The 27778-nt window shown below is 33.7% G+C and overlaps 2 protein-coding genes across 2 annotated transcripts in view; one reads left to right on the top strand and one right to left on the bottom strand.

The window, feature by feature from the left end:
- LOC130238653 (AMSH-like protease) overlaps positions 1–10098 on the top strand; it is a 40470-nt gene extending 30372 nt beyond the window's left edge. The window contains exons 8-12 of the mRNA XM_056469736.1: positions 4591–4728; positions 7327–7439; positions 8445–8544; positions 8675–8834; positions 8912–10098. Coding sequence (XP_056325711.1) covers positions 4591–4728; positions 7327–7439; positions 8445–8544; positions 8675–8731 — 408 coding nt within the window. The 3' untranslated portion in view covers positions 8732–8834; positions 8912–10098. The remainder of the gene's footprint in view (positions 1–4590; positions 4729–7326; positions 7440–8444; positions 8545–8674; positions 8835–8911) is intronic.
- A 1936-nt stretch (positions 10099–12034) lies between these two features.
- acta2 (actin alpha 2, smooth muscle) lies at positions 12035–25930 on the bottom strand. Its single transcript, XM_056469779.1, has 9 exons — positions 25822–25930; positions 23717–23888; positions 22260–22388; positions 21655–21765; positions 17072–17156; positions 16827–16988; positions 15821–16012; positions 15170–15351; positions 12035–12543 (listed from the first exon to the last, which is right to left on the bottom strand). The coding sequence occupies exons 2-9, from the start codon at positions 23843–23845 to the stop codon at positions 12400–12402; spliced, it is 1134 nt and encodes a 377-aa protein (XP_056325754.1). The 5' UTR covers positions 23846–23888; positions 25822–25930; the 3' UTR covers positions 12035–12399.
- Positions 25931–27778: the final 1848 nt, after the last annotated feature.

The following is a 27778-nucleotide window of genomic DNA, read 5'->3' as shown; positions in this document are numbered from 1 at the left end:
TACAGAAAATAATAGATAAAACTGCTAAAAAATTTGGTAAAAAAAAAAAAAAAGACCAACAATACAATTTGGAAACATTGCAAATGATGGAAGAAGAATTTAATGTGCATCAATGACGAAAATGTTTGGAGTGCATAATTAATAAATAAGAAGTTAAAATGCATCTTCCTCTGCTTGTAAACCTGTAAACAAACACGCAATCGGATCATGTGATCGGCCATATTATTGAGTACCGATTGAGTCATAAAATGTGATTATCGGCCGATACCAATATCTGGTCGATCGATCGGAGCATTCCTAGACTTCACTTTAGATCTTAAATGAAGCCGTTTAATGCAAAACTAAACCTATTTCTCCACTGATTGTTTAAACTCATAGGAACAATATTCTTGGATAGAATTTTTTTGTGTTGTCATAACCGAATGTGGAGCACAGATTGAATTGTGTATGAATGGAGAATGATTGAGAGGCGCAGAGGAACATGAATTTGACTGCTGTAGTTAATTAACATAGTTAATTCGATAGTTAATTAATCTATCGAATAGTTTCAGAACATTTGGGATATAGTACACGACAACTTTTTAGTGCCTTATAATATCTTTATGACTTTAAATTCCACATAATAGTGCTTGGTCCCAGCTGGCCGATAGGGCCAGACGGAATCTGCGGATGTTTTTTGCTATTTCTGCGGAGAATTTTGGTAAAAATCTGCGGATTTCTGCGGAATTATTGTGGGAGTATCATAATTAAAACCTTAATATGTGAAATAAAAAATAATATCTTTTTAACTTTTATTTAATGTTTAAAATGCATATACAATTAGATTCACTTTGTTTGGTAAACAAAGCAAGTCTCTCATATAATATATCTACTAAAAGACAGAAAATATTACTTTACAAACTATATTGTACATAAACATTTTTATATTAGTCAATAATATTACTGTAATTAATTTACAAACTGAATAAGTATAGATTTACACACATTTACTCAAGTAAATTAACAGAATTAATGATGGACAAAAAATCTGCGGAATTCTGCGGAAAATCTGCAGAATTCTGTGCACGCAGATTCCGTGTGGGCCTACCGATACCCAATCCAGCAAAAAATGCAGTATCGAAGCTGATATCCAATCCAAATATCGGATCAGTTGTTAATATAATAATATAAGGTAACACATTATTTTAAGGTGTCCTTGTTACACACTCTATGTATTTTAACTAAAGTAATTACAGTTAATTATGTATAATTACAATCACTAAACCTAACCATTTAGTAAGTACAAGTAATAAAATAATAGTAATGAATAAGTTCACTGGACAAGGACACTTTAACCCCTTCAGACCCGAATTATGTTCCAAGTTTCTGTAAAATGTAAAAATATGTTTTCACAGTTCTTGAGGCTCCTATAATTGAGACCAAATTATAATAATAAAAATTCAACACCCTTAAAGTATATATATTTTTGGTCCATTTTATTGGACATCAGGTCAAAACAGTTGTACTTCCCGAACATTATACCAACATAAAATACAAAAAAAAAAAAAAACATACATCAGGGTGTCCACGGGGTCTTAAAGTATTAGAAGTTAATAAATCAATTATGTGAAAATGAAGGCCCTTAAAAGGTATAAAAAAAGTCTTAATCGCATTTTTATGAGGCTTTAAATATTGTTCAAGCATTGTCCAAAGTTTATTTTCCTCCTAATGTTATCAACGGCATGCTCAATGCACGAGATTGGTTCAGGCCGGGGCGCATCCGGCCAAGCTTCTGTATTCGGGTGATGTCACATAATTTGCGACGAAGGTGATGTGACTCTCTCCACATGTAGGTAAACCAAAGTGCGAAACAGAAGGAAAAATGGGAAAATGTAAGTTTGTGTACTCTTGTTGGAGAAAGACGAGTTTAAACAGTGGCTGAAGTCTGTCGCTGAAAACAACCGCATAATTTATTCTTTTAACTTTGTTTCTTCCGAGCTTATCTGAGTTCTCTTGCATGGTTGTGCTCCATGGATTTATTTAACTACAACTGTTTATTAAGAATTGTTTATTAAGTTAAAGGTTTGATACTGATTAGAACTTGAAGTGGCGATGAGGTCTTCTAATATTTTGTGAAGTTCTTTAAAAAGGTATTAAAATTACCTTTAGGATTCCTGCAGATACCCTGTACATGATTGTTAGTATAATCTTGAAATCTATTTTCCAATTCATAAACATTAACATTATTGCAACATTTTTACTTTAATTATGAGGTTTTTGTTGTATAGATTGCACCTTGTTTATAACAAACTTTCTTCATCTTCCTCATCACTTCATAATGTCCACATCTGAGAAATTTCCATCTGCTATATGCAGAACTTCAAGATCTGTATATTCTGCATATGAAATTGTTTGAGCAATGAATTAGTACAGAAATATCGTTTTTCATTTATGTAAACGAGTTCAATCAGCATCACTGGAGATTTAATTTCAGTAAAAGATTTTGAACCCATTGTACATTCTAATGGACAAACGTAGTTGAAAAAATCCTGATCTAAAGCTTGCAATGTTACAAAAGATTTTAAACTTCAATTAGTAAGTGCAATCCCTCTTTTTACATACAATCAATGAAATGTTGGCAAACATGTCAATAAATCTGAACAAAAACATTGTAAATGTGGTTTACATCTGTGTCTGGTGTAAAGTGATGCATTGCTGCTTTTCAATGTAGTGGATTTTTTCAAAGCACAACATGCCGAGCCTTACCACCATTTGATTGGATGACAATCGTCCACTCTCATAAACTGCAGGCTTTAAATTAGATGGAATGCTCAGGAACCACACATGGGCTGACATGTGTTGGAAAAATATTAACTGAATGATTAGAACCCAGTCCAAGACACTTGAAAACAAGCAGAATTCCTTTATTGAGACATGTTTGTTAATACAGTGTCTTCAAGAAGTCTACGAGTCTGCAAGAGCCTACCGGACTCTTACAAGGTCTGCAGTCTGGAGGATTTATCACAAGTCTGTTAGCAAGTCTAAATTGAGTCTATAATAGGTTTTTAGGAGGAGGAGAGTGGCTAGGTGGAGATGGCCAAACGAAGCATGTAAATGAAGTATTGTAGGTAGGTTAATAAACTTGCCAGGCCACTGACCACACAAGTTTATCAACTAGGGTTTCTTAGGCCTGAAAGTATCACACAAGGACAAAGGCACCGTCGTTAAGAATCTGCATCACTTTGGCTCAGCCAGTACTCAGGAAGATGAAGGTTTAATGTCTCTCATAGCTGGGCTCTTACAGTTTCGAATGAATTTATAGAATTAAAAACCAAAGAATATAAGTTTACAGTTATATGTAGATTATTGTTTATTTGAAACTAGATTATATAAATTTATATTTCCACATATAAGATGTCCATTGTAATGGACACAGGGTCTGGCGGGGTTAAAATGAAGTGTAACTGATATATAAATAAACTTAGTGCCTTTAAAAGTATCATCACAAAGTGCTTTACATATATATATATATATATATATATATATATATATATATATATATATATATATATATATATACACTGTACAAACAAGATATTTTATAAAAACTAGACAAAAAAAACAAACAAAGATGAAATAATAAAAACAAAAGAAACACAGCTACTTAAAGTCATTCAAACTTACTTTTTTTTAAGTCCGTCATGATTTATTCCCCCTTCACTTGTAACAAACTTGTTTGAGTTTTTTTCTTCCACTGAATACAAAAGGAGATATTTTGAAACAAATATTGGAATCATTGACTTGCGTGGTATTTGTTTTTCCTATTTTTCAAGTCAGTGGTTACCGCTTTCAGCATTTTTCAAATTATCTTCTTTTTTATTCAACACTGTAAAACAGTGAACTTTATCAAATGAAAGGAGTGTAGTTAGCTCAAAATTTACTGAAAGTTTATTCTACTCATTTAAAAAGAGTTTTGAACTCAGTGTTGAAGGTAATGAGTTAATTAAATACCTTAAGTTCACAGTACTCAAATAGAATTGGGTTTTTAACACAAATGGTTTGTAGTAATTGGTTTCCTCAAATGGTTTGAGTTGCCTTAACTTATTGAATTTAATTATTAAGTTTTACTGTGCTCAAATAGCTTCGTTTTCTCAAATGGATTAGGTTCACAGTACTCATTAGGATTAGTTTTTGAACTTACATTGTTGGTTGCAATCGGTTTCCTCAAAGAATTTGAGTTACCTTAACTTTTTAGGTTTTACAGTGAACAGAAAGGGGAAACGCATAAAGATGTCAGCAAATTTTTCATTTTTGCGTGAACTTGCCCTTTAAACATAGGCGGCAGTAAGACGCATCTAGGCTGCCTTCAAAAACGAGCCAGATGAAGGTTTCTCAGCAAACAGAATGTAACACAATTTGGATGTGCTTCGTTGCCAACAAAGGAAGGATTTATAGCTTTCAAGCATCGCTCTGGTCATCTTGTTTGTCACTTGTTGCCAAACATTGTGTGGTTTATGCCTGCCTGTTATGCAGTGTTTTATTACACTAAAAGAAATCTGTGAAAAAATCTGTGTTTTGAAATCTTGAAATCTGTGTTTTGTTGTCCCGCAGACGCATAATGAGTTTGTGCTGACTCACGTGATCATCCCTAAGCAGTCCGCCGGTCATGATTACTGTGACATGGAGAATGTGGAAGAGCTGTTCAGTTACCAGGATCATCATAACCTACTGACCCTGGGCTGGATCCATGTGGGTGTCTATTTTTCTAGCTCTCACATATTGTCTTCTATTATAATTAAAGCTGTGCAGTTTTTTTTCACATTTGTTGCAGGTGAAAAGCTAGCTGGTGATTCATTTTCAGGCCCACACAAAATCTATAAAAAAGCATATAGAAAGCATTACAGCTTTAGACAGAATTTGAATGGCAGTACGTCACTAGAGATGTCTTTTGGGGCCAATTTTATTATATTTCACTTAGTAATCATTTAGTTAGGCTAGTAATATTTTAGGTTAGGTAAGATTTTTCTGTTTTAAAAATATGAATAACTATTTTCATTCAGAAAGGGATGCATTCAATTGGTTAAAAGGGACACAAATGTCATTTGAGAAGTTTGCAGATTTTTAAAAAATTTGTGCTTTGCTGAGCTGATAATAATGTGAAATTAAAAGCATACTAAAGATAGTCCTGTATGATCATGTGAAAGAATAGTGCTTATACTGAAAATCTAGAAAATTCCAAAATACATAGTTGGGTCCATAAATATTTGGATATTGACACAATTCTAACCTTTTTGGCGCTATGCACCAACACAATTTATTTAAAATGAAACGAACAAGATGTGCTTTAACTGCAGACTGTCGGCTTTAATTTGAGGGTATTTACATCCAAGTCAGGTGAACGCTGTAGGAATTACAGCGGTTTGCATATGTGTCTCCCACTTGTTAAGGGACCAAAAGTAATTGGACATAATAATAAAATCAAATATAAAATAAATCAAACTTTCACTTTTTAATACTTGGTTGCAAATCCTTTGCAGTCAATTACAGCCTTAAGTCTGGACTAGACATAGACATCCCCGGACTGTGGGTTTCATTTCTGGTGGTGCTCCGCCAGGCCTTTACAACAACTGTTTTCAGTTCCTGCTTTTTCTTGGAGCATTTTCCCTTCAGTTTTGTCTTCAGCAAGTGAAATGTATGCTCAATCGGATTCAGTCAGGTGATTGACTTGGCCATATTGCTGCATCAATATTCCACTTCTTTCCCTTCAAAAACTCTTTGGTTGCTTTTGCAGTATGCTTTGGGTTATTCTCCATCTGCACTGTGAAGCGCCGTCCAGTGAGTTCTGAAGCATTTTGCTTAATTTGAGCAGAAAATATTGCCTGAAACACATTAGAATTCATCCTGCTGCTTTTGTCAGCAGTCCCATCATCAATAAATACAAGAGAACCAGTTCTGTTGACAGCCATACATGCCCATGCCATGTCACTACTACCACCATGCATCACTGCTTAGGATCATGAGCAGTTCCTTTTCTTCTCCATACTCTTCTCTTCCCATCACTCTGGTACAAGCTGATCTTGGTCTCATCTGTCCATAGAATGTTGTTCAAGCACTGTGAAGGCTTTTTTATAACTGTAATCTGGCACTCCTGTTTTTGAGGCTCACCAATGGTTTACATCTTGTGGTGAACCCTCTGTATTCACTCTGGTGTAGACTTCTCTTGATTGTTGACTCTCACACACATATACCTACCTGCTGCAGAGTGTTCATGATCTGGCCAATTACTATGAAGGGTGTTTTCTTCACCAGGGTAAAGAATTCTTTAGTCGTTCACCACAGTTGTTTCTGTGGTCTTCCGGGTCTTTTGTTGTTGCTGACCTCACTGGTGCGTTTTTTCCTTTTTAAGAATGTTCCAGGCAGTTGTTTTGGCCATGTCTAATGTTTTTGTGATCTCTCTGATGGGTTTGTTTTGTTTTCTCAGCCTAATGATGGCTTGCTTGACTTATAGTGGCAGCTCTTTGGATCTCATCTTGAGAGTTGACTGTAAAAGATTGCAAATGCTAATAGCACACTTGAAATGAACTCTGGACCTTTTATCTGCTCATTGTAATTGAGATAATGAGGAAATAACACACACCATGCCATGGAACAGCTTAGAAGCCAACTGTCCAATTACTTTTGGTCCCTTAACAAATGGGAGACACATATGCAAACTGTTTTAATTCCTACAGCATTCACCTGATTTGGATGTAAATACCCTCAAATTAAAGCTGACAGTCTGCAGTTAAAGCACATCTTGTTCATTTCAATATTTATGGCCCTAACTGCGTGTATATATATATATATATATGTATGTGTGTATATATATATATATATATGTGTATATATATATATATATATATATATATATATATATATATATATATATATATATATATATATATATATATATATATATATATATATATATATATATATATATCCTTATGAGTCCTTAGTTATAATATTTCACAACATATCTTTTTCAACTTTGTGTAATCAAATAAATTACAAACACTTAAAAAAATTGTACTGACCTATGTAATGTAAGTAGGCTATTTGTATAAGTGGAGGACTACGTTTTGAAAACTGATTGTGCAACTCATTTGTATTCATTTATTATTTGCATAATCAAATATGATGAACATACTGTAAGTTTAAGGATCACCATGAGAAGTCTGTGTAACTCCTCTTTTATTTTCAATCTCCAGGTCACCTGCTGTTTATTTCACCTGATGAATTATTGCTGAACTATTACTGTTTGAGAATAAGGGTGTTCATATGAATCTTTGTTTGTTTGGCTTGCAGACTCACCCAACACAGACGGCCTTCCTCTCCAGTGTGGATCTACATACACACAGCTCTTATCAGCTTATGCTACCTGAGGCCATCGCTATTGTTTGCGCACCTAAACACAATGAGTATGACACTCACTCCCACGCCCCCCATTATGTTCACACAACCTCAAGGCTTTTTTTCTGTCCACAGCCTCTAAAGCTCTACAGCAAACCAATGTAGATGAATGTAGTTTTTAACAATAGATGTTTAAGTGTTTAAGTGAAAATGAATGCATTAAAATACCCATGAGTCATTTAGGTACTCTTGATATATAAAGAAGATTTGAAAATTAAAGACTATGGAGAAACTACAACAAGGCCTGATTGCACATGGGACATTCTACCAGAAACATACATTTTCACTTATAAAAAAGGTGACAGGGTCTGACTTAAGCTTGTCGTCCTTAAAAATTAAACAAAAACAAGCCTAAAATCATACAATTTATTGATAGAACGCATCCTTGATTACTGTCAGCTTGTTCTCCATCAAATGATGTCATTTTCAAGTCATACCCTTAAACATTTATTGGCCGCATTTTGTTAAATTTAATGACAGGACTGACAGAAACATGGGGACAGTTGTAAATTTACTTGTATTGTATATCTGTAGGATTTATTTGTAGAATGTATTCATAATATAATGTTTTTAATCAGTCAATGTTATTGATAACAATTTAAACTTGTATTATTAGAATTATTTTTATTAGAAGTATTTTTTCTAAATAACAGTTTTTAGGTTTTTAAGTTGTCCTGAGGACAAGGACAATAACAGGGTTTGTACATTTGTAAAGTGTTTTTGATAAAGAAAAAAATGAATGACATATTCATTTACAAAACAGAAATCAACCATCAGTCAATTTTTTTAGAAATGTTTAATGTTTAATAATGTAAATATTAAGTATATGTAATATTGAATATAAAATATTACTACATGCATTAAGAAACTTCTTTCAAAAATCTATCAACCCAAATGTTTAAAAAGTGGCCACATTACATGCTTTACTTAAAAATTCTTTTCATAAAAACATATCTAAAACACCCTGTTCTTGTATAATAATTTGACCAACATGTGTCATTCTTCTGCTTCAGCACAGGAGTTTTCCGGCTCACCAGTGCTGGAATGGGAGAAGTGGCCGGATGCAGATTGAAAGGTTTTCACCCCCACTCGAAAGACCCTCCTCTGTTCACTGTAAGAATTTTCTGAACCAGCTGTGAATATAAAAAACTAGAAGCTATTTATGCCTTTTGGTAAAACCATTGCGCTGAAAGCGAAACACATTTAGAGAATTGAAACATTCAGATTTTTTTTCTGTTTGCAGATTTGCAAGCACATTGTGGTGAAAGACTCGAAAACGACAGTTCTGGACCTCAGGTGACAGAAGAAGATGGAAAATATCAGTATCAGCAAACCATTGAGAATTTCTATTTATATTTTTCTTTACTTGAAGGCTTTTTTGTATTTATTTATTTTACAAAAAGGTACTGTGACAGAACCCATCAGCTGCGCAGTTTGCTGTGAGGAGGTTTAGTGAAGTTGGTGTTTTGTGTTTTTTTAGATCATCATCATGCGCTTTTTGTTCGTGGCCAGCAGCAGGTATGTTCTAGTCAGATCGTGTGGTATAATCGGACGGCCATTTTGGTTGTTTGTCCTCAAGATGGCGCCATTTGTTAAAGCATACTGTACAATAAGGCTGCTACAATGTGAACTGTTATCAGGACTTTTTACAAAAGTGTGTAAGATTTGCCTTTGATATATCACTGATATCATGTGCAGTTATGTTTTTAACACAATACACACTGACCAATAGTTGTTTTTTTTAACAAAAACCTAACAGATTTTTCTAGAGAGTTTATTGTTATTATTTTTAATGGTCAAGTTAATAAAGATGCAATATAAGACAGGAGATCCACTTTAAAATAATGCAATACAGACTTCAATTTAGGCTTTCAGTTCAATTTAAAGACACTTTCATACTAGAATATCCCAATGACCCAATATGATGTTGGTGAGTGAGCTTTTTTCCTCTTGGATCTGGTTACAAGAAAGTGATTTTTGAAAAGTATAAACAAGATTGGGATCTCTTAGTGCACACCAAAGCTCCTGTAACTGAACAGACCTGTTTACAGGTAAAAGATTTCAGCCTTGACCGCACTAATCTCAGGGTATACCATTCCCTCATTTTAACAAACTAATTTTGTTTTGGTCTCCACTACTTTTGTGGTTTGAGAAGAAAGCTTTTTTTGTGAGCAGTGGAAGATTGCGGGAGTGTTTGTTTTGTTCATTGTGAATTGGATTGTTTCTCCAGTGTGGAGCTGCGTGTGCCAGGGGCTCCACTGATGCTGTGTTTTTGTGGCTCTTTGTGAACAGGATAGTAGAAGGAGGCTTTTGTGTCTGTACAAGCACCATTCTTTCCTTAACGCCTTTGTTAATAAAAGTGACAAGGATAACAAAAAAATCTACTTTCTCTTTGATACACAATGACAGGTCAAAAAAAAATGTAATCTGTAAATGATCTGGATTGAAATGTTACATCATATTTCAAAGCTTAATGATTCATATATAATGATGAAACAAGCAGTTTGATTCATCACAGGCATGTAGTCAAATGCTTCAACATGTCTGATGTCTTTTGTGCATTTGATCTTTTTTTGGTTCATTTTAATTTTTGGGGGTGTTAAAGGGCATTTTTGACTTGCCTAAATTCATTGAAATTAACTAATTTCTCATTGTGTATGATTACTGGCAAATAACAATTGTTTAAATTATTTTAAATAGTTTTTAATAATATCCTTGTTACAAATAAAATTAATTTATGGCGGTTCATTCTGCTGTGGCGACCCCTGATAAATCAGGGACTAAACCAAAGGTGTTTAATGAATCAAAATTCATTTAAATGTAATAAAAATAAATTACTATATAAAAACAAGTAATAAAACATTAAAATATAAACTAGTTAGAATTTTAATTTAAATGAAACTCAAAAACTTGTGTATGTTACAAAGATGCTCTGCATAATATTTAAAGATTGTATTTCCATGATATTTTTCAGCCAGGGAATGCTGCCATTTTTACAATTCTCTGAGATATACTCTGCGCTTTTCCAAGACCGTTGGAACCCTGTATACACAGCCATTATTAAATAGGTCAATGTAAAAATATTAATAGGGCTGGAAACTTTTCTAGTTTTTTTGTTGTAAAATGATTTTTTGTTTCAACTATAATGCATATTAACTATATTCAGTAAATGACTGTGGTGAGGAAATGGAGACGATAGTTATTAATATTATAGTTATTTAATAATATTAAAATGAATTTTTGTTTTTAAAAATGTGTGTGTGTGTGTGTGTGTGTGTGTGTGTGTGTGTGTGTGTGTGCGTGCGTGCGCGTGTGCGTGTGTATATCTAACCTGCCTAGTTAACTTAATTAACCTAGTTAAGCCTTTAAATGTCACTTTAAGCTGTATAGTAGTGTCTTAAAAATATCTAGTCAAATATTATTTACTGTCATCATGGCAAAGATAAATAAATCAGTTATTAGAAATGAGTTATTAAAACTATTATGTTTAGAAATGTGTTTGAAAAATCTGCTAGTTTTCTTTTATATACATTTTTAGTCAACACTACAAATGTTTGAACTTAACCTAGTGGAAAAACTCCTTTTTTTTAATTTTTTTATCAAATATTTGTTATTTTGACCATTTGAAATTTTCTCAAAAAAAGAAAAAAGGAATTTTATCAGACCTAACTTTTTACTTAAACACACACCTAGTAAATCGAGTACACGTAGAGAAACTGCGAATTTTCTTTTTAAGTGGTCTCCTATTTTTTTCCCCATTGCTGTTGAAAAAAAAACCCCAAACAAACACATTGGGTGTATCTGAAAGCCCAGACAGCTGCCCTATTAGCAAGTGACTCAGAGGCAGCGGTTGTGCACTTCAGCAAAAAAAAAACAACAGACTGCATAACCAGTTAATCATATACAACAAAATAAAAGCTTTGGCTATAACAAACTAAGTATTTTCTTATTAGTACTACAATACTAACTTATCGCTAGTCATGGTATCAAATGTGTACAACGGTAGTCAAAAAAGAACATACAGAAAAAAAAATGACACCCAAACAGACCTTTGAGATGAAGTCAAAAATGAAATGCACGATAGACAGGAAGTAAAGCAGAATTTGCATTCGGACATGCCTTGCCTTTGTGCCTTGGAATTTTGAAGCTGTTGTACAATATACTCCATGGATGTGAAGGATATGTCTGTTTCACTTTATTCATTCATTTTCCTTCAGCTTAGTCTCTGATTTATCAAAGGTCGCCACAGCAGAATGAACCGCCAGCTATTCCAGCATATGTTTTATGCAGTGGATGTCCTTCTAGTCGCAACCCAGTACTGGGAAACACCCATACACGCCCTCATCCAAACGCACACTCATACACTGGCCATTTATTTATTCAATTCACCTATACTGCATGTTTTGGACTTTTGGAGAAACCAGAGCACCCGGAGGAAACCTGCAAACGAACCAGAGACCTTCGTGCTGTGAGGCGACAATGCTAACCCCAGAGCCAATGTGCTGCCTCATTTTTTTCACTTGTGTTTGGATTTTTTTTGTACCGTGTTGTGTTTTTCTCTGTTTATTAAACCCAAGTTGTGAGCAAAGCAATGGAAAGACAGTTAATTATTGCAGAGCTTTATTCCTTCATATAAAATCCAAACAGACTGCCTGAAAGCCGACATGCAGTTGTGTTTTCCTCGTAGCATTTTAACACAATAGGGAGAATAACACACTCTCCTCATCTCTGGAGTCTCACCACCCTAAAAAAAATCCCCCCAATCTTCTTTATTGGCAGAACGTTCAAGCTTAATAACCCAATCAAAAACACCTCTATAAGGTCATGACATAATTAGATCAAAACATTCAAACAGATGTGGGCAGTGCAAAGACAAAACAATAGAGGGAAATAAAGGGCAGGTTCACATTTTACAGGCTATGAAGCAATAGCAGAATTACGGGACCAGGAGGGGGCTGGAGGTGTTTTCTAGAAGCACTTGCGATGCACAATAGAGGGTCCGGCTTCATCATACTCCTGCTTGCTGATCCACATCTGCTGAAAGGTGGAGAGAGAGGCCAGGATGGAGCCGCCGATCCATACTGAGTACTTGCGCTCAGGCGGAGCAATGATCTGAGTACAAACATAGTACAGTTAGTTTTGTGTTGTTGAGAGACTTCTATTACAGGGTGTCCGCAGGGTCTTAAAAAGTATTAAACATTGATAAATCAATGTAGAGAAATTTAAGGCATTTTAAAAGTCTTAAATGCTATTTTGCAAGGTATCACATTTTATATCATTTTTGATTATGCAATGTATGGTTGTATGCTAAAGTTTGCCTGAATTAAATCTGGGAATATCAGCTTTGTAGTTTATAAAATCACTGAAATCCTACTAGATTTGACATCATGCTGTTTTGTTTACTGCACTTACCAAGGCAACACCATTATTACCGCAGCTCTATAGGCGCCAACCTGCTGAATTAGCTAGATTTAATTGATTTTTAGTCAATATATAAATAATGCTTTAGTTTATGATTAATTTCTTACATTAAAATTTATGAAATATACTGTAAGTTAAAGTCTCGCCAGTGTTTCCGGTTGAAAAGTGGTTATAAGAGCTTAAAATGTATGGAAAGAGTCTTAAAAAGGTCTTAAAAGGTATTGAATTTCACTCTGATTCCTCTATATACTCTGTATTGATATATATTTTTGAATTAGTAATTCAGAATATGGTAAGTCATCTGTTGTAAATGTGTTGTCTGTTATTGATTACAAAGTGCATGAGAAATTATAGTCAATAACAGTATTACACTGTAAAAGAAAGTTAATTCTACTCATTTGAAAAGAGTTTTGAACTCAGTGTTTAGGGTAATGAGTTAATTAAATACCTCATTACTTCAACTTAAATGAAGTTCACAGTACACATAGATTAGTTTTAACTCAAATGGTTTGTAGCAATCGGTTTCCTCAAACAGTTTGAGTTGCCTTAACTTATTGGGTTTTACAGTACTCAGTTGGTTTGAGTTCTCTTCAGTTATTGGGTTTTACTGTGCTCAAATTGCTTCATTTACTTAAATAGATTAAGTTCACAGTAATCATGAGGATTAGTTTTTGAACCTAAATGGTTTGTTTCAATTGGTTGCCTCAAATGCTTTGGGTTATCTTAACTTTTTGGGTTTTACAGTGTAGTTATGTAGTCAGTAATATTTACTGAATACTTTTTAGTTACTGTTGCTGTCATGTTGATCTAAACTGTTATATAGATGGAGTGATAAAGGGGTTAGTCCACCCAAAAATTAAAATTCTGTCATCATTTACTCACCCTTTACTTCTTTCGAACCATTATAAGATTCTTTCTTCTGTTGAACATAGAAGAAGATATCTTGAAGAAAGCTGAAAACCTAACCACTGACTTCCATAGTAGGAAAAATAAATACTATGGGTGTCAATGGTTACAGGTTTTCGTTCATTCATTCAATCATTCATTCATTTATTTTCTTTGCGGCTTAGTCCCTTTATTAATCTGGGATCGCCAAAACGGAATGAACCGTCAACTTATCCAGCTCATGTTTTTACGCAACGGATGCCCTTCCAGCCACAATCCAACACTGGAAAACACTCACGCACTCTCTGCGCACACTAACTACGACCAATTTAGCTTGATCAACCTGTACCGCATGTCTTTGGACTGTGGGGGAAACCAGAGCACCCAGAGGAATCCAGCTGGGGCTCGAACCAACGACCTTCTTGCTGTGAGGTGATTGTGCTACCCACTGTGCCACCGTGCTGCCCTAAAGGTTTTCAGCTTTCTTCAAATCTTTCAAAGTGGTTAAAAAAAAGGTTTGGAACCACTTTAGGGTAATTAAATATTGAGTTTATTTACTTTTTTGCTTATCTATCCCTTTAAATGAGAACATACAAGGTAAAGTAAGTGCTATTTAAACATTGCTGATGAAATTTTATAAATACTATGGATTAATTTTTATCTGTTTAAATTGTAGTTTTAAGATACACAGCTGTTTTATTCATTTTAAATATGTTATTCAGTAAAGAAGGCTAGTAAAAAACGCAATGGAGGCAGCTTTGAGACACAAAATCTAAACCTCTAACTGAAGAGATAATCTCTTTTATTTATTTTTTTAAACTACAGTAAATCCCCTACATTTGTAGCTATATAAAAAATCTAATCACTGCAGTCCATTTGTTTTGGTATTTGAAAAAAAAGCTTGAATGACTCAATGAATCACCATTTTTGAACAAATGACTAATATTGCCCTTTAGAAAGAATTGATTGAATATTCAATTTGTAAGAACTATAAAAACGTAAATGTTTATAAGAGAAAATTGTGTTTTTTCCATGTCAGATGCTCACCCTGTTATTGTACACAGCCAAAGTGTCATTTAGAAATAAGTTTGTACATGTGTTTGATTAACAATAAAATATGCGGTTGTAAATTAGCCTTAATTGTAAAGCTTTATGGTAACACTTTATTTTGATGATCCATTTGAGTATTCGTAGATTGTCTGCTTAATATCTGTTGATACAGACATTCAACAGACATTAAACTGACTTTGCAAGTACATGTCAACTTACACTAACCTTAACCCCAACCCAACAGTCTACTTATAATCTAATGAGAATTAGTTGGCATGTAGATGCAATGTAACTTAAATTCAACAAACGGACCATCAAAATAAAGTCTGACCAGCTTTATTTTAATGATTGTATCGTATATTCATAACCAGCCCGTGCTAACCTTGATCTTCATGGTGCTGGGGGCCAAAGCAGTGATCTCCTTCTGCATCCTGTCTGCAATGCCTGGATACATGGTGGTACCACCAGACAGCACATTGTTGGCGTACAGATCCTTACGGATGTCAATGTCGCATTTCATGATGCTGTTGTAGGTGGTTTCATGAATGCCAGCAGATTCCATTCCTAACAACAAACAAAAAGTTAATGTCTAAAAACAGATAACTCTGTTATTCCTTATATCCGTTTTCATAAATCATGTTTTTACTGTACACCAGAGAGTTCATTTGCAAAAAACAAAACATGATTTATGAAAAATAATAAAAATCATGTTATTTGTTTTTGCAAATGAACTCTTCAAATCCATCATTCAGCATTTATATTAGTGCTGTCAAACGATTACTCACGATTAACCAAATTCCAAAATTATAGTTTGTATTTACATAATGTATGTCTACTCAATGTGTATAAATATGCTGTATATACTGTATAAAAATAAAATATATAAAAATGCAAAAAAAAATTTTTATAAAAATACATATATAAGATATATAAATACAAGCTTTTATTTTGGATGCGATTAATCGCGATGAATCTTTAGACATCTTTACCAAGATGCTGTGAATTGATTGTTAAAAAAGAGACAAGAGATTACCAATGAAGGATGGCTGGAACAGTGTTTCAGGACAGCGGAACCTCTCATTGCCGATGGTGATGACCTGTCCATCGGGAAGCTCGTAGCTCTTCTCCAGAGAGGAGGAAGAGGCAGCGGTGGCCATCTCGTTCTCAAAGTCCAGAGCCACGTAGCACAACTTCTCCTTGATGTCACGGACGATTTCTCTTTCAGCTGTAGGTGAGACACAAGTCATTCAGAAAATTAATCAATCAAATTATTGATTTCATAAACAAATTGATCACTTTTTAACATTTTTAATTTCTACTAATTTGATTATATATTTAATTTTTCTTATCACATCTTGAATTTTTTTCTGGTAAGACACAAATCACACAAATATATACTCACTCGCTCACTCACTCACTTACTATACTGTTGAATAATACTGTTGAATAATATACAGTTGAAGTCAGAATTATTAGCACCCCTGAATTATTAGCCCCCCCACCCCCTTCCCCTTTTTATTTTTGTCCCCAATTTCTGCTTAAGGAAGAGCAGATTTTTTTTCAACACATTTGTAAACATAAAAGTTTTAATAACTCATCTCTAATAACTGATTTCTTTTATCTTTGCCATGATGACAGTAAAAAATATTTGACTTGATATTTTTCAAGACACTTCTATACAGCTTGAAGTGACATTTAAAGGCTTAACTAGGTTAATTAGGTTAACTAGGCAAGTTATTGAATAATGATGGTTTGTTCTGTAGACTATCAAAAAAAAAATTGCTTAAAGGGGCTAATAATGTTGAACTTAAATAGATTTTTTAAAAATTTAAAACTGCTTCTATTCTAGCTGAAATAAAAAACAAGACTTTATCCAGAAAGAAAAATATTATCAGACATACTGTGAAAATTTCCTTGCTCTGTTAAACATCATTTGAGAAATATTTAAAAAAGAAAAAAAAAAATTAAAGGGGGGCTAATAATTCTGACTTCAACTGTGTACTGTATATATTATACATAATGTATGTGTCCAAACCCACCAGTGGTGACGAATGAGTAGCCTCGCTCAGTTAGGATCTTCATGAGGTAGTCAGTGAGATCACGGCCGGCCAAGTCCAAACGCATAATGGCATGTGGAAGAGCGTAGCCCTCATAAATGGGTACGTTATGGGTGACACCATCACCAGAGTCCAGCACAATGCCTGTTCGAGAAGAAGAAAGTGCTTGTTAATGTGTAGCTTTAAAGGCAAACAAGGGCTGAGACCTGTTTGACAGGTGATCTGACCTGTTGTACGTCCAGAAGCATAGAGAGACAGCACTGCTTGAATAGCTACATACATGGCTGGAACATTGAAGGTCTCAAACATGATCTAAAAAAAAAAAGTCAGAACAGCACTGTTAATGAACACAGCCAACAATCAAACAATAGTTTTCAAGACTTCACACTTTGCTGATGACTGATTAAAAAGCGTGTTTGGCATGCTGTCCCGGTAGAGAGCCCTGAGCTCATGAGATTCTCGAGCCCAGTGCTCCCTCCCGTTGGCAGGGTAAGAGGGAAGTTTGAGCTCAGGTAGGTCTCGAGAACTCCCCTGCTTGTTATTAGTGAATTATTGAGCAGCTGCTGGGGTGGTCATGGAGGAGTGGAGAGCCTGTGACGCTCCAGAGACAGACGAGTCTCGCTGACGTACAGCTTCTCCAGCCTCTGGCAGCTAGACTGCAGCTCTGCACAACACGTTTGGCCATAGGAGAAATGGTCGTGGGCAACTGAGACTGGTTTCTCTCGAGGTTTTTAATTCTTCACTTTCACCAATTGGTAAAGTTTTTTCCTCGCCGTTGTCACCACTGGCTTTCATGGTTCGCGATTGCATCGATGCGCATCGATGGATTACTCTTCAGTGTTTGGACTCTCAGCAGTGAATATTAAACCACGCTGAACTGAGCTAAACTGAACTGAACTTAAACACTAAAACTGGACTGACACTGTTTCAATTTACTATAATCTTTTATGTGAAGCTGCTTTGACACAATCTTTATTGTAAAAGCGCTATACAAATAAAGGTTAATTTAATATATATATATATATATATATATATATATATATATATATATATATATATATATATATATATATATATATATATATATATATATATATATATATATATATATATATATATTTTTTTTTTTTTAATTTATTTATTTATTTTTTTAGATTTTTCATCAAACACTTGCCCTTAAGCTCTAAATAAAATGTGTAATATGGTCACATATGAATGAATACATATCTGAGTATATACTTTAAGATATAAAAAAGAAATATTCCTTTACATTTGGTTATTAAATAAGCTATTAATGGATTGAAATGAAAGAAATAGCACTATATTATGCACTATATTATGCGCATCGATGGATTACTCTTCAGTGTTTGGACTCTCAGCAGTGAATATTAAACCACACTGAACTGAGCTGAACTGAACTTAAACACTAAAACTGGACTGACACTATTTCAATTTACTATAATCTTTTATGTGAAGCTGCTTTGACACAATCTTTATTGTAAAAGCGCTATACAAATAAAGGTGAATTTAATTGTTAATAACTATGGAGAGAAATATTGCTGATTAATCACATGTATATGGTGTCAATTTTTTTGGTCCATTCACTTATATATATATTTTTTTTTTTGGCCTGTGGGAGGAAACCAATATATCCAGCACATATTTATGCAGCGGATGCTGTGGACTGTGGGGGAAACCGGAGCACCCGGAGGAAAATCCACACGAACTCGGGAAGAACATACAAACTCTACACAGAAATGCCAATTGACCCAACCGGTGCTCGAACCAGCTACTTTATTGATGTATATTTACTGATCGGCTAAGTACAATAATCAGACCATTGATTCTCATCCAATCAAATCATGTATAGAGAAATATAATTGCATCAGACAAGATTGACCCTCAGACACGGATGCTTTATAAATGTAGCATGTAGTGTGGAAGCATTAAATTTCTCCAAGAAAATGCTAAATTGTTACACGCAACAACCGTGAGACTATTTAAACTGCATGTCACTGATGAGAAGATGAAAATGCCTACTGTATTATTACTAAAATTGCACATGAACAAATGGCTTCTACTCTATCAATGCTGTGCGAGCTGGTTTGGACACTTGTAGCTTGTTAGTCAGGGTTTAAAGTGCAAAACCTAAGCATTAACATACAGCTACAGCAAGACTTTTGTCCCTTAGGTTATACAGTATTTACATGTAAACACAGCAATATGCTTTCATTTGGCTCATTATTTGCTCACTTTTATTTCACCTTTAAAATATATAGTCCTTGAATGACAAAACATCTAACTTACACAAAATTGCTAAGGGTTGCTTTTCATTCATGCCATGAGTAGTACTTAAAACAAAAACTCTACTCACACTACATTTTTTACAAGTAATGATACTTTTTCTTGAGTATGATCTTTCAGTTTTCTTTCCTCCATTGCTTCAAATTTGAGGAATAGGAATGTATATATATATATATATATATATATATATATATATATATATATATATACATTTGGCTTTTATATATATATATATATATATATATATATATATATATATATATATATATATATATATATATATATATATATATATATATATATATATATATATATATATATATATATATATATATATATATATAAAGTAATATATAGGTCTTTATTAGAATAGCACCTTAAACATGTATGATAAAATGGTTGTGATATGATACAAACAATAATGTATAATTTATTGGCAAATTTATCAAAGTTTATTCGAAGGCCTTAACCTCTATGGATCGTCTGTATGCACTTCATGCATTATTTAGCACTGACACATGATATATGGTAGTGAAATTCCACAAAGTAAAGTGCTGCAGGTGTTTTGTGATACCTGTGTAGGCGTATCTCAAAGCTTGATCTCAACAACGTGAATGTTTAAAGTGAAATCTGCACATTTTCTCTGCACGAGCTTCTCATTCATAGGAATTCAGCTCTAACCTGTTGTCTGTGGGCTTTAAAAAAGTTCTTTATAGTGTAGTTGTAGTATTTAAATGTTATTTTAGTATTTATTTTTAAAATGAAAGCTGCTTGCCATCTAACTGTAATAAAATTATAGCTTTTAATTGTTTATTTTTTAGCAACACAAGGCATGAAAAACTTTTTGAGAAAATCTATTTAGTTTCTATTTTTTAAAGAGATAATTGATCTCTCACTATTATGAATAAATAACTAAACAAAGTAATGTAAGTGCTGCATTTTATTTTAAAATATATATTTAATTAATTTGAACGAAGTACTTGTATTATGAATTCGGGTACAAACTATACAATGAATCATTGTTTTTTTTTAACAAATTTGCTAAAAAAAATAACTCAACTAACTTCACTTGTTAATTTCTGAAAGCATTTCTGGACACAACTACTGTACATGGTGTAACGCTTTAGTTTATACACTTTATTTGAAGCCATTTTGATCATGCTGTAGGTTTTATAAACAATTATCTTACATCGTTGGATTATACTGTATTTTGATGGTTTCTTTTACACATTTAATTTATTATAAGTTTCATTGCAACTAAATGCCAACTAATTCTCATAAGAGCATTAGTAGATTGTAAGGTTAGCAAGGCTAGCAAGGGAAGGTTTCAGCCTACATCTTTATTAGTAACTATGGTTTATAATTTATTCTGTAAATATATGTTAGTGAGACCAAAATAAAACTGATTGAATCGAATAGAAATTGAATATAGTCTGTCAGCTTATAGTGTCTGCAAATATTAGTGGAAGTATTAATAAGAGCTGTGAAATATGATGATTAATATATTCATTCATTTTATTTTCGGCTTAGTCTCTTTATTAATCTAGGATCGCCACAGTGGAATGAACCGCCAACTTATCCAGTATATGTTTTTACACAGCGGATGCCCTTCCAGCTGCAACCCATGTCTGGGAAACACCCATCAACATTCATTCACAATCATACACTACAGACAATTTAGCCTTCCCAATTCACCTGTACCGCATGTCTTTGGACTGTGGGGGAAACCGGAACACCCAGCGGAAACCCACGCAAACGCAGGGAGAACATGAAACTCCACACAGAAACGCCAACTGACCCAGCCGAGGCTCGAACCAGCAACCTTCTTGCTGTGAGGCGACAGCACTACCTACTGCGCCACTGCATCAACCGATTAATATACTGTATGGACAAAATAAAAAGTCTATCGTTTCAATTTATGCTCTATTGTTTATTTCGTGGTGCAATAATACAAGCCATTATGGGAATGTTGACAGAAACATTGTGTACAATGTTTAGATTTTATTTAGCAATATTTTTATGTTTATGTTGGACCTGTAATTATTAGTCTTTGAAAAATGTTTTATTCATATATATATATATATATATATATATATATATATATTTTTTTTTTTTTTTAGATTTTTCATCAAACACTTGCCCTTAAGCTCTAAATAAAATGTGTAATATGGTCACATATGAATGAATACATATCTGAGTATATACTTTAAGATATAAAAAAGAAATATTCCTTTACATTTGGTTATTAAATAAGCTATTAATGGATTGAAATGAAAGAAATGGCACTGTATTATAATATATATCATTATCAGTATATGACTTATTTTGTGGTATGAGATTTTTGTCATATCGTCCAGCCCTGTTACTGTTAATACTTAGTTAAGTTAATACTTAGAAAATTAGCTAGCATGTAGTTGCAAGACACCTTATATTCAACAACATGTGTAAAAGGGACCATAAAAATAAATGTGTATCCATCATTGGGTTTTTCACTGACACCTCTAACCTGGGTCATCTTCTCCCTGTTGGCTTTGGGATTAAGGGGGGCTTCTGTCAACAGAGTGGGGTGTTCCTCTGGAGCCACACGGAGCTCGTTGTAGAAAGAGTGATGCCAGATCTGGTGAACATAAACAATGGACAACAATGAACAAACTTCTACCGCATCAAATGCACTATTAAGAAAATAGACGGGCAAATGAACCATTTTGTGTGGAGATTGAAAGCTGATTCCCATAATTACAGTATGACAAACATCACATTCATTTTCTGAATAATACCATCTGCTGTGTGCATGTGTTAAAATATGACATCATGTGGTGTGAAATGAATGACATTGGAATATTTTCAAAGTATGAGTCAGAGTTATTTGGAAAAGTGCTCATGCATAATGTAGATGTAAAAAAATTATATCACATGCTGCCTATTGTATGTAATATGGAAATATAGTACTGTACTGTGGAAAGATCTCAGAGAATAAATTTGAGCCTATACATGATAAGCTGTGTTTACCAAAATAAGATATTTTTAGTGGACTGTTTAGTCTTGTGTGCTTATTTGCAATAATCTTGTTTAGATTCGTTTCTGTTGGCTTGTTTGATAGGATCTGCTTACTTTTTCCATGTCGTCCCAGTTTGTGATGATTCCGTGCTCGATGGGGTACTTGAGAGTCAGGATTCCCCTCTTGCTTTGCGCCTCATCACCAACGTAACTATCTTTCTGCCCCATTCCAACCATCACTCCCTAAGGGAAAAAAAGTGAAACCGTAGACCGCCAAACAAAAATAAGTGAGTGACTTCCAGCTAACTCTGTCTTGATCTCTTACATACTTGAACGTAGACAGTCTGGGCTGGAGTCCAACTTTCCACAAAGTATTTGGATTTAGTTCAATAATAAAAAGTAAACTACAGGACATAACATGAATGCTAACAGTAGCCCAGTTTTAACTGAATTTGAACATTAAGCCATAGCTAGGGCCAGAAGGAATCTGTGGACGTTTTTTGCTATTTCTGAGGAGAATTTTGGTTAAAATCTGCGGATTTCTGCTGAATTATTTTGGGAGTATCATAATTAAAATCTTAATATGTGAAATAAAAAATAATACTGTTTTAACTGTTATTTAATGTTTAAAATGCAAATCCAATTAGATTCACTTTATTTGGTAAACAAAGCAAATCTCTCATATATTATATCTACTAAAAGACAGAAAATATTACTGTACAAACTGCATTGTACATAAATCAGATGAACATTTTCATTTTAGTCAATAATATTACTGTATTTAATTAAAAAAACTGAATAAGTATCAATTTACACACATTTACACAAGTAAATAAACAGAATTAATGAAGGGCTAAAAATGTGCGGAAATCTGCTCGCGTGTGGGCCTAGTAGCTAACCTAATATACAAGCTAAATCTATTCAGTCACAAAGTATTATTGTTTTAATGTGTCTACTCTCAATCAAGTGAAAAATTCAAGCCAAGAATACAGTAAATATTTTATTATTATTATTATTGATATTTATATATATATATTTGAAGTCAGAATTATTAGCCCCCCTTTGAATTTTTTTCTTCATTAAATATTTAAATATTTCCCAAATTATGTTTAACAGAGCAAGAACATTTTAACAGTATGTCTGATAATATTTTTCCTTCTTGAGAAAGTCTTCTTTGTTTTATTTTGGCTAGAATAAAAGCAGTTTTAATTTTTTTTTAAACCATTTTAAGGTCAAAATTATTAGTCCCTTTAAGCTATATATTTTTTTCGATAGTCTACAAAACAAACCATCATTATACAATAACTTGCCTAATTACCCAAACCTGCCTAGTTAACCTAATTAACCTAGTTAAGCCTTTAAATGTCACTTTAAGATTTATAGAAGTGTCTTGAAAAATATCTAGTCAAATATTATGTACTGTCATCATGGCATAGAAAAAATAAATCAGCTATTAGAAATGAGTTAATAAAACTATTATGTTTAGAAATGTTTAAAAAAAATCTTCTTTCTGTGTAACAGAAATTGGGGAAACCTTTAGGGTTAAAAGTACTCTTATGATGGTGGGTCACCTGATGTCTGGGACGTCCCACTATGGAAGGGAACACCGCTCTGGGAGCATCATCCCCGGCGAAGCCTGCCTTACACAGTCCTGATCCATTGTCACACACCAGGGCAGTGCTTTCTTCGTCGTCACACATTTTCAGCTCAGATATCCTTTCTTACTCCAACAGGAGACAATCACTGCAAAAAATTCATGATTGCTTATATATTTTGAGTTAAAAGGGCCCATGTCAACCATGTGGGTAATGGCATTGTTAATTTCAGGACATCTTTGCTCCCAAGGGTTAACTATATTCTATTCTGGAGACATTTCATCCAAACTGGAAAAATAGTTCTTTAAAAGTTTTCTTTTTTCAGTCATCAGAGTCAGAAGTCGGATCGGAAACAACCATATATGTGTGTGGGAGTTTTGTGTGATAAGACTCAGAAAAGTATTGACCGCACCCATTAAACTATGAATAGGAATAATAGGAATTCAAGCTGTGCTATGTCCATTCATAAACTAATTGATGCTTATCTTTCATTTTCCTGGTAAGTATTAAGGAAGAAGTTTTGATTTCAAGTGTCAACTTTGCGTTGACATTATTCACATTTTATAATTCAAACTTTTTTTACAATAAAATATATTATACATAAAATATATATCATTTAGGAGAAAAGTATAATCATGAAGATGAGTAGTCCTATTTGTGCATCTCCACCAAATTAAATGTACAGAAATGAAGTTTCAAATGAATGAAAATGGCAATAAGGGGTGAAAATATGTTCATTGTTATTAAGTGAAATAAAGTATTTGTGTAAAAAATTAAACAACATGCTTATTCTGACAAACATTAACCCTTTGACTGCCACTCTACCAAATGGTTGCCCATGTTTTAACTGTTTTAAATAATGACTGTTAAAGTAATTCAAAAAATGACTGCTTTAAATAATTGTTTACACACAGCATTGTTGGTTTACAAAGAAATTCAAGCAAACATAATCCTGTTGCTTTATTGTAAAATCATGTTAAATAACAATCTGAAATATTTTATGGCATACTTAAAAAAATAAAGATGATTTAGTACAGATTTTCAAAGTATTTGTATTAATTCTGGTACTTTTACCATAAACCGACATATCAACAATTTAGTAGAGGTTGATGTTTTAGAAACTATGGGATGTGTTAAAAAAATGCATTGAGTGTGTTAACTAGCGACATTAGGAGTTATAAAATGCATCCAAACATTTTTTTCTTGGTGGGGTAGTTAAAGGGTTAACATGTAAATAAAAACATTTATCGCTAAAGAATTGGCCAAAAATAATACAATGAGGGGAACCCATAATGGATTAATTTGTTAATTAATTTTCTACACTGTGATCGATAAATGTAAAGTGTTCAAATAGTCTTTAAACATTTTTTTAAATGTCATTTTGTTCTAAATACATGTTATATATTCTAAAATGTTGGTAATAACACAAGTAATTATAACAATACCAATATATTATGAAGATAAATGTACTTTTATGTATGTACACACATTTCCTAAAGACCCTTACTGAGAGCACCATGGGAAAACTTCCTAATTTGGAAATGATGGGGAAGCATGTCTGTCTTTGGTCTCTCCCTCGCTCAGTCTCTCTCTGCCTAATAGTTTATGAAAAAAGAGAGTGAGTGAGGAAAAGAGGGGATGGGTCAGTGGTCCAGAAGAACCATATTTAGTCATAAACCTAACAAATGAGTCAGGCTTCCACAGCCATTCAGAACCACACTTAAAAAAACACTCACACCCTCAGAGATTTTATTATAAAATCACAATAAAGATACCAAAATATGGATACTTTAGACGCACCATGTGCTTCTTTGAAGAAAAGGAAAATAAGAAAACAATGTATCTTTCAGAAGGCTTATCTCTAGAAAAACCAATCCTAACAATCATCTCTACAGAAATGTAGATCAAATCTTTCTCATAAAACACTCTAACCAGCCAAAATATCTCAAAGCCAGCTTACACCTGTGCAAAAAACAGCACTTCTCTGACCCTTTACACAGCGAGTTTCAAGAGTCATCAGATAAAGCTTGTAAAGTAGAAAGAGAAGGAGATGGAGGTAAGAGAAGCTGAGTGGCACTTACCCTGACAGTGCTGGGCCGGGGGGGTATTTAGCCACTTGGTGATGGTGTACACCTCACTGGTTTGTGGTGTACTTATGTAGTTTCCATCTCTGCTCACCACACCCTCTCACATCCCAAACAAGGAGCCTGGGCTGCACTCGGATCGGTAGCCTCACTCCACTAAAGCCTTATAGGGATGACTGGGAGAAAACACTCCAATCCGGGCAGCACCAGGGCGGCCTCTTGCCTCCTCACTTAGGGCATTCCAATGGCCCTTTTCCTTTTTTTCTCCTCAAAAATTGTGGGGACCTCACTATGCACTAGTATAAACACAGGGCTGGGCCTGCTCTGCTACACAGACGCTCACCATGGCCCACACCTGAGAAAGAATGGCATAAAGACATTATGGTCACTTAAGTACATAGGTCACACAAGTTTAACAGTCTAAAAGGTCAAACTACCAAAACTAAAACTTTTTCCCCTTTGAAAACAATATATTTTTTGTTTTCTGAAGGATTTATTATATTTTGCAACGGTAAACATGTCAGGCTGAATAATTCAAATGAATCATTGACATCTGCCCTCTTCATTATTTTCTTTACAATTTAAAGCAGCATCTTTGGATTTTTTTTCTGCTGAAGATACTGTTGTCCTAAAAAAAGTAAATAAAAAATCTTACACATACCTTAGGAACAGAAAATGTTGGTGGTTTTAAAACCTTGACTTTTTGAAAACTGCGGTATACCGTCCCATGCCTACTCTACACTCTCAGAATTAAAGGTACGACAGCTGTCACTGGGGTGGTACTTTTTCAATAGGTACAAATTTGTACCTAAAAGGTCCATATAAATACCTCAAGGGTACATATTGTACCTAAAAAATACAAAAGAGTTCCTTTTAAAATTTGTAGGTACTTACTTTTGAGGTACCAATATGGACCCTTAAAGTACAAATGTGTACCTTTTGAAAAGGTACCACCCCAGTGACAGGTGTCGTACCTTTAATTCTGAGAGTGTAATATTATTGAAAGGTAATATTTCGTTTATTAGAAATGGTTAAATGAACTCATTAACTATCTTAAACATAACACAAACAGCAAATTAATAATTGACATCTAGCTTTGCTATTTAAATGTTAAAATTAAGTGTCAAATGTTAAAATTAAGTGTTATTCGATGTATTTCTGTTAAAGATTTATATAGAGGGAGATCTGTTAGTGTTTAATGTCCTGTTATTTTGAAATTTGAAGGGGTTTCTGTGCTAGGGCTGAGGGCATAACCGGTTTCAAGGTTTACCGTGGTTTGGAAAAGTCAAGGTTTTAAAATTGCCAAAAATTAAAAATAATTAAATAAATTACACTGTTCCTACAGTTTTTTTTTTTTTTTTTTACAACTATTTTATTTAGATTTTTAGGGGAACAGTATCTGCAGCCAAAAAGGTCCCTCTACATCAAAAGCTATGGTCAGTCTATAATTCAGGAAACTTTTGAAAAACAAATCACTTATGCACCAACATCCAACCATGCTATGGACCAAAACAGTGCAGTGGCTTACTTTATATCCAAAGAAAAGAAAGATAATATGGAACAGTGTTTTGAGTCCCGGCTGGCCTAGTTGGCGCTACTTTCTGGAGTTTGCATGCTCTCCCTATGTTTGTGTGGGTTTCCTCCGGGTGCTCTGGCTTCCCCCACAGTCCAAAGACATGCGTTATAGGTGAATTGGGTCAAATATTTATTTAAATTATTTAGCCTGACATGTTTACTGTTCCAAAATGTCTTAAATGTTTCTTAAAAGAAAATTTCTTGTAACATTTTAGAGCAGTAATAAGAATACTGTGATAGCGATTTCTAACCGAGGTTTTTGTTTATACCATTGTGTTGAAGATTAAAACCCATGTTTAGGCTGACAAATCATTACCCCTGTATTGGGCGAAGAACCAGGGTAACTTCATTGACATTACTTGTAAAGTCATAAAAGTTC

Source organism: Danio aesculapii, chromosome 12 (genome assembly GCF_903798145.1).
Source record: "Danio aesculapii chromosome 12, fDanAes4.1, whole genome shotgun sequence".
Lineage (NCBI taxonomy): Eukaryota > Metazoa > Chordata > Actinopteri > Cypriniformes > Danionidae > Danio > Danio aesculapii.
This window is presented reverse-complemented; position numbering and strand designations above follow the sequence as displayed.